The sequence below is a fragment of the Acipenser ruthenus genome, chromosome 41 (genome assembly GCF_902713425.1).
Source record: "Acipenser ruthenus chromosome 41, fAciRut3.2 maternal haplotype, whole genome shotgun sequence".
Classification (NCBI taxonomy): domain Eukaryota; kingdom Metazoa; phylum Chordata; class Actinopteri; order Acipenseriformes; family Acipenseridae; genus Acipenser; species Acipenser ruthenus.
Genome location: NC_081229.1, coordinates 9,043,213 through 9,054,671, shown reverse-complemented (window position 1 = coordinate 9,054,671; position 11,459 = coordinate 9,043,213). Strand labels below are relative to the sequence as shown.

General features: G+C 41.7%; 1 protein-coding gene across 2 annotated transcripts; it reads left to right on the top strand.

The window, feature by feature from the left end:
• The first annotated feature begins 200 nt into the window (after positions 1–200).
• LOC131708985 (zinc finger protein OZF-like) lies at positions 201–11,041 on the top strand. 2 transcript variants are annotated; one of them, XM_059010541.1, is made up of 4 exons: positions 201–395; positions 4,519–4,618; positions 4,781–5,285; positions 9,068–11,041. In XM_059010541.1, exons 2-4 carry the CDS (start codon positions 4,523–4,525, stop codon positions 10,024–10,026), a joined length of 1,560 nt encoding a protein of 519 aa, XP_058866524.1. In that variant the 5' UTR covers positions 201–395; positions 4,519–4,522; the 3' UTR covers positions 10,027–11,041. The 2 variants fall into 2 exon arrangements, with proteins under 2 accessions (XP_058866524.1, XP_058866525.1); XM_059010542.1 differs by lacking the exon at positions 4,519–4,618.
• The last annotated feature ends 418 nt before the right edge of the window (positions 11,042–11,459 follow it).

Genomic DNA, 11,459 nt, shown 5'->3' with positions numbered 1-11,459 from the left:
GAATATGTATATTTGTGTACATTATAATGGGTATCTATATATCTATGCATACATGAGTCTGACTTCATAATCTTACATGACATGTGTACAGACAAACCCAGATAGATGCGGGCACTGACACAATATGCGCGTCTCCCTTTCATTGCACTCCGATATTATGCCATATGAAGAGTGTATAAGTTTAGCGTGCAGTAAACACGTCGCGCTGGCGTGCTGACATCACTGCGGAACGCAGCCCTGTCACGTGACCGCGCCTGCGTCATGTAGACACAGGGCCGGGATTTGTTTTCCTCCTAACAGATTAAGATATAAAAAAAAGAGAACAACAACAACAGTAATAATACATACCGACATTGTAAGTTTGTTTTTGCAAGGCGTGGACGATAAAAAACAAAGTAAGTTACATTTTGTTTTCATTTAAGTTTATTTGTTTGCGACGCGCGCGCGTGTGGCAGACGCTTTGTTTGCCAAATGAACAGGCATGACGCCATCAACAAGACCGAGTCCATTAAAAATGTAAAAATCAATCTAAAAGGCTCCGGGGAGATCAGTCGAAAATAAGGAAACGATGTTTTTATGTTTAATCTAGTTTATTGGCACCTGTATAATTGTATAATTTAACTTTTTAGAAATGCAGTTACTTTTCTTGGTTATCAAACAAGAAAGAAGTGCATGTCTCTTATTATTCACATTCATAAATACCTGAACAGGAATCACTTTGAGTAAAACCAGTACAACATGCACAAAAACATAACTCTTAAATCCTGATTTCTGAACACTGTGTAACTAAAGCGTCCTGCCGTTACCTCTCACGCTGAACGGTCACGCACAAAAAAAAATACGCACAATAGTTACTTTTTTCGCCACTACTCAACAACCAAATACAACCTGGAAAAGCACATTCAGTTGGCTTGCAAGTGTAGCTGCCTCTTTAAAAATTATTATTATTTATTTCTTAGCAGACGCCCTTATCCAGGGCGATTTACAATTGTTACAAGATACCACATTATACATTATTTCACATTATACAGATATCACATTATTTTTACATACAATTACCCATTTATACAGTTGGGTTTTTACTGGAGCAATCTAGGTAAAGTACCTTGCTCAAGGGTACAACAGCAGTGTCCCCCACCTGGGATTGAACCCACAACCCTCCGGTCAAGAGTCCACAGCCCTAACCACTACACACTGCTGCCCTAAAAATAAATAAATACTTAAATAAATACAATTTTAAAAATCAGTGTACTAAATAACATGCAGACTACAGATATTAAACCATTTTATAATAATAAACTCCAGGGCGACTTACAATTGTTACAAGATATCACATTATTTTTACATACAATTACCCATTTATACAGTTGGGTTTTTAACCACTACTCCACACTGCTGCCTGAAATATAAAAGGGGAATTTTCAACTAACTATGTAACTTGGTGTCCGGCTGACATATTTCTCAAAAATTAATTTCCTATTGAAAATTTTATATTTTTAGAAAGGTAACATTTTAATCTATGCTGCACAATAGCTTATTAATACATTTAAAAAATGTTTTTGCCTTTTTTTGTACTTTCATATTTTGAATCTCATAACCGACCCCTGTCCCAGAGTTTGATTTTTAAGTTTCAGAGTGAAATGTTATACATTTAATTATTATAATGTTATGTTTTTATACAAAAATCTGAAAGAAGTATTTAAGTTGTTTCAAAAACATATGTTAAATAATGGAAAAGCTATGTCATTTTCTATTTATATGCCATTCTATGCATGTCCCAGAGTTTTGCATGCAAAATCTCATAGCCGACACCCACAGACTTTTTGTGTAGAAGTAACATATCAATAAAGTCTTTCAAACAAGGTGAAAGGTAAGGGTTTCTGTAGGGAAGGACTGGAGACAGGGGTAAATATGCTCTTCATTATTTTTAAAATATTACTGTTTAACTCACTAGTGCAGCCTGGCACAGTTGTGTAGCTCATAACCAACACCGCTAGCAAAACATTGAAATAAAAATATTTATGAAATGTACATGTATTTAATATAAATTTACTTTATCCTCATTGTTATTACATTAAAATCGGAAAACAATGGCTGCCCTGTTTGTTGTAAATGGACAAAGAAGTGAAATTTCACAACCGACACCTTACAATTTTTCTCATAACCGACACTTTTCAAAAACAAGAAAAATGTTGGTTATGAGAAGTTAGTGTCGGTTATGATTTTTATATTATTTACTTGTATACTTCAAATAATTTTTTGGGGTGTCGCACATTAATAACACTAAAATCCCAGTATATAGAGATAGTTAGGGTTACAATCAGTTTTATATTCTCTTCCGGATCCAGATTTTCTCTCAGAGCTGATAGTTAAGATATTAATAAGATGTCTTTGTATATAGCAAGGCTGAGCTGTGTATTTGTGAGAAGTTTAGAAGATACAGGGAAAGAAGAAAAAATTATATTGAGAGACAAAACAAGTACCTAGGAAAGGGAAAGAAGTAAAAAGAAATACATACCAATAAGTGAAGCGTCAGATACGGTACAGAGAGGTAGAAGAAAGAAATGGAAAAAGGCTTTTCATAAAAAACAGAAGACAGGCTGACAGGCCCTCTGTATCTGGAGCAGGCCAGGTCCAAACGCATGAATCACCGTGCACCTCTAGAAAAAGTCTTGGGAAGGGAAGACAGATAGAAGAGAATACTTCCAAAGAAGAAAGACCATAAAGGCCACAGAAAAAGCAAAGTTCCTTGAGGAAAAGATAAGGAAGCTGGAAAGACAAACTGAAAAATACAAATTCTGATGTAGACTTGCTTGTGTGTTTCGGATCATTGTCTTGCTGCATGACCCAGCTGCGCTTCAGCTTCAGCTCACGGACGGATGGCCTGACATTCTCCTGTAGAATTCTCTGATACAGAGCAGAATTCATGGTTCCTTCAATAATGGCAAGGGATCCAGGTCCTGATGCAGCAAAGCATCCCCAAACCATGACACTACCACCACCATGCTTGACTGTTGGCATGAGGGTCTTACTGTGGAATGCAGCGTTTGGTTTTCACCAGACATAACGGGGCCCATGTCGGCCAAAAAGTTCCACTTTTGACTCATCTGTCCATAGAACATTGTTCCAGAACTCTTGAGGATCATCCAGGTGCTTTTTGGCAAACTTGAGACGAGCATTCATGTTCTTCTTAGTGAGCAATGGTTTCCACAGTGCTACTCTGCCATGAATCCCATTTTTGCCTAGTGTCTTTCTGATGGTGGAGTCATGAGCATTGACCGTAGCCGAGGTGAGAGAGGCCTGCAGATCCCTGGATGTTGTTCTAGAGTTCTTTGTGACTTCCTGGACGATTTTACGCTTTACTCTTGGAGAGATTTTGGCAGGACGGCCACTCCTGGGAAGATTCACTACTGTCCCAAACTTTCTCCATTTGGACAATATGGCTCTGACTGTGGTTTGGTGGAGCCCCAGAGCCTTAGAAATGGCTTTGTAACCCTTTCCAGACTGATAGGCATCAACAACTTTTTTCCAGAGGTCTTCAGGAATTTCTTTTGTTCGTGGCATGATGTGCCTCTAGAACCTGTGTGCTGACAACTTCACTCTGATGGTAAGGGCCAAAGTTAGTCAGATTTATATTGGGCAGGGCTGAACCAAATCAGGCCTGGTTGTTAACCAAAGTACTCAAACAGCTGACCCTAATTATCCCTTTAATTGGGTTGAGTTAACTAGGAGGGGCAATAACTTTTTCACACCTGAAGATTACATGTTTGATTACCTTGCACACCAAACAAATGAAAGAAGCACCAAACTTTGGGGTCATTTTTTCTCTCACTCCCTCTATGTACTTCTACAACCCACAAAAAATCTGACCAAATACAATGTTGGGTGTCGGTAATGAGATTTTGAGGGGTTCATGACAGAAAATTAAGAAAAAAATACAAAAAAATGAAAAATATTAACTGTGCCAATAGTAGGAAACAAAACTTCGAAGATTGCTGATTGAGTACAGGTTTTAAAAAACACATAACAGCAATGATTTTATATCAACTTTTTATCAGTCCAAGATACATAGTTATTTGAAAATTCCCCAAAAGACGATGACACATTCTCTTTATTATTGTCTTTTTCAAGTACATAATGTAAACATAAAAGAATAACAGTGTGGGGCAGCAGTGTGGAGTAGTGGTTAGGGCTCTGGGCTCTTGACCAGAGGGTTGTGGGTTCAATCCTAGGTGGGGGACACTTCTGTGTGAGGAGAGAGGCGGTGCTTCGACAGCTCACTTGGACACCGTGTGTGAGGAGAGATGCGGGGCTTCGACAGCTCACTCGGACGCCGTGTGTGAGGAGAGAGGGCGACAGAAGGAGATGCGCAAAGGCATTTTTTGTTTATTTGAGAAAGAAACATTTTGTGATTGGCAACTGCCAGTCCAGAAAGGTTTTTTTGATTAGTTCTGATGCTATACAGTCCTTTACAGCTGCTTTATTTTCTGTTTTTATTTTGTCCTGTGGATACTGTAGCTTGATGCAGCATCCTTTAAAAACCTCTTCACACTCAGAGACGCAGTTCAGCTTCAATTTGCCAACTTTCATCCATCATTCTTCAATCCAGACTCTACAGGTTAGACAGATAAAATCATCTGGTATTATGAAATTATTACAAGAAATTATATGTTCCTTCAATACTAAAGACACCCCTGCTATTAAGGTCAGATTTTGTCGGCCCCTACAATGGCCTTAATAGCCCTGTATCTAAATAAATACTCTTTTTTTTTTCCATCAGCTACTAAACAGAGTCCTGTGTGCTGCCATGGACAGTGTGAAGATGGAATCTGTCCAGATTAAAGAGGAGTTCCCTGAACTTGAACTTGTCCCCAGAGTGGAGTTCTCTGGGCTGGCTTCCCTCCCCATTAAGCAGGAGCTCTGTGAGATGCAATGTGACAGCAGTCAGCCAGGGGTCTCTGAGATTAAAGCTGAGCACAATGAATTGGAGATCCCCCAGACAGAGGAACCCCTTACTGTTAAACAAGAAGAGGTGCTGGAAATGGTCCGTATCAAATGGGAGGCCCCTGAAGTAGAGTTTGACCACATGGAACCAGTGAAGGAAGAATCTGAGGACTTCAAACCAAACATCCCTGAGCTGGAGCCTGTACGCCTGCGGGAGTGTAGCGTGGTGCTGGAGAGAATCTGTGTGAGAGAGCAAGGCGCTGGAGAGGAAGGCTCTCCCAACAGCATGCAAGGAGGTGGAAAGGAAGACGGGCGATCACATTCAGAATGCAGTCTAGCAGGTGAGTGACTCCCAGTAGCTGTGACATAGTCATTGTAGATTGCGTGATATCCACAGTGTGGTTGAGAGGGAGGGAGCATGTAGATTACTATTTGTTTTTTCTGTACCACTCCAACCAGGTCAAGATAGGATTCAATACTGGTGAACTTCAGATACAGATATAATGTTGTCATTGGGGGGGGGGGGTGATATTTGCAGACGACACAAAAATAGGAGGAGCGGCAAACACTGTTGCAGCAACAAAGGTCATTCAAAATGATCTAGACAGCATTCAGAACTGGGCAGACACATGACATTGAATAGAGAAAAGTGTAAGGTACTGCACACAGGCAATAAAAATGTGTGTTATGATTTCCATTACACGAGAGTAGATGTTAAAACTTCATGCTGATTTGAACTTGGCTCTCGCCAAGATAAGCACCAACTAAGACGTATCTTTACAGTAAACTAATGTGATCCATAGGTGTCTCCATCCATTTGCGCTTTCTTCCATATGATGATGTAGATATCCTTCTGTCAGGTGTTGATGGCTGAAGTGTAATGCTGGCTCCAGGGATCAGCTTATTTTGCCTCCCTAGCGCATCAGCACACACAATGGCTGCGATGCTGGCTCCGGGGATCAACCACAGTGCGGTCTCCCCAGCACATCAGCATGACAACCGTCTGGATTGAGCTAAGTAGGGTACATCTCTGGGGTCTTCAAGTGGGCACCTTCCATCCTCGGTATTTCGTCGACTAGCCCACGACACCTCAAGAGGGCTCGACGGTGATTCTGGCGTCCCAAAATCACCCCCCTCTGTCCCCTAGTCAACTCAGCCCAGCTTACTTACCTGTACATCAGCATTTCTTTCTTTCTATTGTGCTTGAGATCTCCAGCCAGAATATTTCTGTCTCAACCACAGCCAGTTGCTGCTCCTCTCTGCTGCTTCAGATAGTTCTTCACTGTGCGACGCAACTCTTGGCCACCGAATCCGACGTCTCTGTGAAACCGGGTTGTAGAGTGTGCCATAAATCCTCGACAACCCAAACCCGGACTCTCCATCCTCGCTGTTCCGCTTCAGTGGCTAGTTGAGCATCCCGCAGTTTCTTCCTCTCATACGCCTCATCTACAGCATCCTCCCATGGCACTGTTAACTCTACCAGGTGAACAAGGCGTGCTGATCCAGACCACAAGACAATATCTGGTCGAAGGTTAGTGGTGGCAATTTCAGGTGGAAAAATAAGCCGTTGACCAACCTCTGCCAGCATTTTCCAGTCTCTAGCAGCTTCCAGTTGTCTTGGACGAGGATTGGTTTTAACACCTTTTCTTGGTGGTTGCTGTCCTGGATGGAGGAATGTTGTCTTTTGTGTGTAATGATTTGATGGAACTGGTGGCGACTTATTGGTCATGTTATGCTTGTCTTCCAATGCTAAGGCCAAACATCGCAGCACCTGGTCATGGCGCCAAGTAAACCGTCCTTGGCTAAGAGCCACCTTACATCCTGTCAAAATGTGCCTTAATGTTCCAAGTGATGAACACAAAGGACATGAGGGATCCTCTCCTACCCAGAGGTTTAGGTTTTGTGGTGATGGGAGAACATCATATGTTGACCTGATGAGGAAACTGATCCTGCTCTGTTCCATTGACCATAGGTCTTGCCAGCCAATCTTGCGTTGTTCCACACTCTCCCATCTCATCCATTCTCCCTGCTTGGCCTGGGAAATGGCCTTTATACACCTCATCCTCTCCTCCTGCTTTTGCACCTCGTTGACTACCAGCTTCCTCCTTTGAGCTGGGGCTGCCTTGTGCCATGTAGGAGCAGCTGAACTGAGACCAAGACCCCCTCTTCCATGCTGAACTTGCCCCATGATATCACCAATTCGAAGGGCAGCCTTTGCATCCTCCACAGCTTTCTTTGCCGCCCACTTTCTTCCAGTTTTCAACACAGGTGCTGCCTCCCTTACGCGTTTGTCGCATGACTCTACTAATGTCATTTCCAGTCTGACCTTGGCGCACTTAAACTCCTCGGTTAGAGCGGATGCTGGTAGCTGCAGTATTCCTTTACTATAAATTCCCACTCTACTGAGGCAGCGTGGAACTCCCAACCATTTCCTGATGTAAGAACTGATTAAGGCTTCCAGCTTCTCTGCTGTTGTAAAAGAAACCTCGTACACAGTCAGTGGCCACAGCAACCTCGAAAGTAGACCAAACTGAAAGCACCAGAGTTTTAGTTTGCCTGGTAAAGCACTGCTGTCTATGCTCTTCATCCCTTCCACTGCTTGTTGTCTAACTTCTCCCACAAGAACTCTGTCCTTTAGTTCCCCATCGTACCATCTCCCAAGACTCTTCACTGGCTTCTCAGACACTGTCGGTATTGCCTCAGCATTAATGAAAAACGTTTTATCTACTACTTTACCTTTGATTATAGAGATGCTCCTTGATTTTAGTGGACTTGAATTGCATTTGTGCCCATTCAATGTTATTGGTTAATTTGCCCAGTAACCGATTAGTGCAGGCTACTCTTGTAGTCACGGTTGTCATGTCATCCATGTATGCTTGAATTGGTGGTAGTCGCATTCCAGAAGCCAAGCGCTCTCCTCTCACTACCCATTTTGATGCCGTAATGATTGCTTCCATTTCCATGGTAAAAGCCAGTGGAGAATTGGTGCATCCTGCCATTATTCCAACCTGTCACATGGAGCTCCTTCCTCTCCTTTTTAGCTGATTGAATTTGTTGCCAGATCACATTGATGTGTTCTAAGCAACCTGGGAAACCTGGAATGCCCGCTTTTTGTATTGAAGTGTCAATGAAGCAGTTCTTTAATAGGTAAGCTGACAATCTCTGAGCAATAAAGCTGAAGTAAATCTTGCCTTCTACTTTTAATAGGGAAATAGGGAGAAACTGACTGATGCTTGTAGAATCTTTTTCTTTAGGTATAAAGACTCCACCTGCTCAGCGCCATGCTCTTGGTACAAGCTGTTTTTCCCCATGCCACTTTCATCAATTTCCACAGGATTCGTAGAACTCCTGAAGCACTCTTGTACACTCTGTACGGAACTCCATTAGGCCCTGATGATGATGAAGCCCTTGCTTTTTTCACAGCTTGCTCTACTTCTTTCCACATAGGTACACATAAATATTATATGGGAGATACTGAAATTGAAGAAGGGATCTATGAAAAAGACCTAGGAGTTTATGTTGACTCGGAAATGTCTTCATTTAGCCAATGTGGGGAAGCTATAAAAAAGGCCAACAAGATGCTCGGATATATTGTGAAGAGTGTTGAATTTAAATCAAGGGAAATAATGTTAAAACTTGACAATGCATTAGTAAGACATCGTGGATATTGTGTTCATTTCTGGTCACCTCGGATATATTGTGAAGAGTGTTGAATTTAATTTAGGGCTGTAAGGGTTTAAACGTGTAAACGTGGATTAAAAATATTTTTGTTTAAAATTTGTATTATACATTTAAACGCAACTTAACAGTAAAATATATTATCAAATTATTTTTGCATCAAATTATTTTTGCATATTTTCCACAAATGTTTCCCTTTCTATGGTTTTCCCCTTTTTTTCCCCCACTCTAAATACGTCTTGCATAAATTAAGGGCAGACCAGCTTCCTGCGTTGTTGTGTATAAAGTAAAGGCTTTATGTTTAACTTTGCCTTTTTAAACTGGTGTAACCCAGTGCAAGCCTCACAGCTGAAATTCACATGCTTGAGTCCACTCCACCACCTAGCCACATGCCCTAAGCCTACAAGCAGTCCCTCTTACTTTCTTTCCTGTTCATATTTTCCAGGTTCCAGTCCAGCGGGTAAAGTGAGGGCGGGCAGTGGAGAATATCCTGACTGTGGGAAAGGTTTCACCCAGTTAGAGCATTTTAAAACACACCAGCGGCTTCATATAGGAGAGAAACCATATCGGTGCTCTGACTGTGGGAAGACGTTCAGTCAGTCAGGAGTCCTAAAAAAACACCAGCGAATTCACACAGGAGAGAAACCATATCGCTGCTGTGACTGTGGGAAGAGTTTCATTCAGTCAGGACACCTGAAAGTACACCAGCAAACTCACACAGGAGAGAAACCGTATTGCTGTTCTCATTGTGGGAAGAGTTTCAGTCAGTCCGAAATCCTGAAAAGACACCAGCGAATTCACACAGGAGAGAAACCGTATTGCTGCTCTGACTGTGGGAAGAGTTTCAATCAATTAAACAGCCTTGTTTCACACCAGCGAATTCACACAGGAGAGAAACCATTTTGCTGCAGTGACTGTGGGAAGAGTTTTATTCAGTCCGGAATCCTGAAAAAACACCAGCAAATTCACACAGGAGAGAAACCGTATCGCTGCTCTGACTGTGGGAAGAGTTTCCGTTTTAAACGAGGCCTTCAAATCCACCAGCGAATTCACACAGGAGAGAAACCGTATAGCTGCTCTGACTGTGGGAAGAGTTTCAATCGGTCAGACAGCCTTGTTACACACCAGCGAATTCACACAGGAGAGAAACCGTATTGCTGTGCTGACTGTGGAAAGAGTTTCAGAGATTCAGGAGTCTTAAAAAAACACCAACATGTTCACATAGCAGAGAACCAATATCACTGCTCTGACTGTGGGAAGAGTTTCCGTTTTAAACAAGGCCTTCAAGTCCACCACCGAATTCACACAGGAGAGAAACCGTATCACTGCTCTGACTGTGGGAAAAGTTTCAGTCGGGCAGACAGCCTTGTTTCACACCAACGAATTCACAGAGAGAAACCTTAAAGACTGTGTTCAATGGGACGTTTCACTCCGGAAGAAAAAAACATTAACCTTGCATTATGAATCCCTGTGTAATTGCCGTTTTGTGTATCACTCTTAAGAGCATGCAGTTTAAATGGCAAAAGTGCGCTTCAGCTCTCTTGCACTCTGATTGTGTCAGAAAGTGGGCGGAGACGCGGACACGTCACAAGAGGCTTCTCTGCTGTCAGTTTAACTCAGGCTGTCAATGCAGTCAGTGCCTGGGAGTGGGAATATGCAGAAAGGAAACTATTCTGCACCTCATCTGATGGACGAGTCAGGAGAAATTGATAACTCAGTGTGGGGAATGAGTTTCAGGGTTTAGCATTTAAACTGCATAGACTTGAAAATAAATACATTGATGGGAACGAGTATCCCGACCCCGGTATGTAGCATCCCAGAGACAAGACTGCACCGTCCTTACTGGACAACCGCCTGGAGGGTTTGTCTTGTAATTCATCACAATTCTAAAACTAATGAGAAATGATAGTGTCCCATGACTGTATTAAGACATAAATAAGTGAATATTGCGTGACGTGTAGCTTTGCAATGTGCATGGTCCATGCTTGTATTTGTGCTGCTCTTGTAAACTGCCCTGAGTAATAGCAGTGTAGCAAGCATGTGTACAGATCTTAGGTACAGAAAGTCAAATTGTGTAACCTGAGTTCTAATGAGACTTGACTGTACAATTAAACCTGGTGTGTGCTGATTAATGACTAATTAAGTATATAACACAATACTAAACAATGCTAAAAACAACATCTGTGTCTAAATTGTATTTAAATTAGCAAAATGTATTTTTTAAAGCCTGTTGTATCAAAATGAGTTCTAGCGCTCTGCCTCTGAATCGTTCTCAGTGCTGGAGTCTTCATCATGTTCTGACGTAGAAGCCAGAGGATATAGGGGAGAGTAGTGAAAAAAAACATGAACATTTAAAATATAATCAACTAATCATGCATTTTATTAAATGGTCCAGTGTACAATAAATGATATTTTTAAATTGTGTTTTATTATTTGTCTTCATTTGTGTGTTTTAATGCTGTACAGAATTCCTGTTGTTTAGCAAGATACTAGTTAGTCTTCCCCTCTAGTTCCAGCTAGCACACAGCTCCTGCGTATTGCAACACTTCAGCAAGTTTAGAGCTTGGATGCAGTGCTTTTAACCCTGCACTAAACTCCAGGGGAAGATGTATGTGGTAGTGGTATATAGAATGAATACAAAAATATATTTAATATCTTGTTAACCGCAGGTAATTCTTTATCAAAGACAGTTTACTGAAGGATCACTCAGCAGTGGAAGCAGTCTGTGTTTGCAGTCCAGTTTAGGTGTTGGGATTCATCTGCTGTGTTCTGAAGTAGATGCTGCACCACGTGAAGCAGGGAGTTTGCATCGTCAGGTATGTACAGCATGGCCCTTA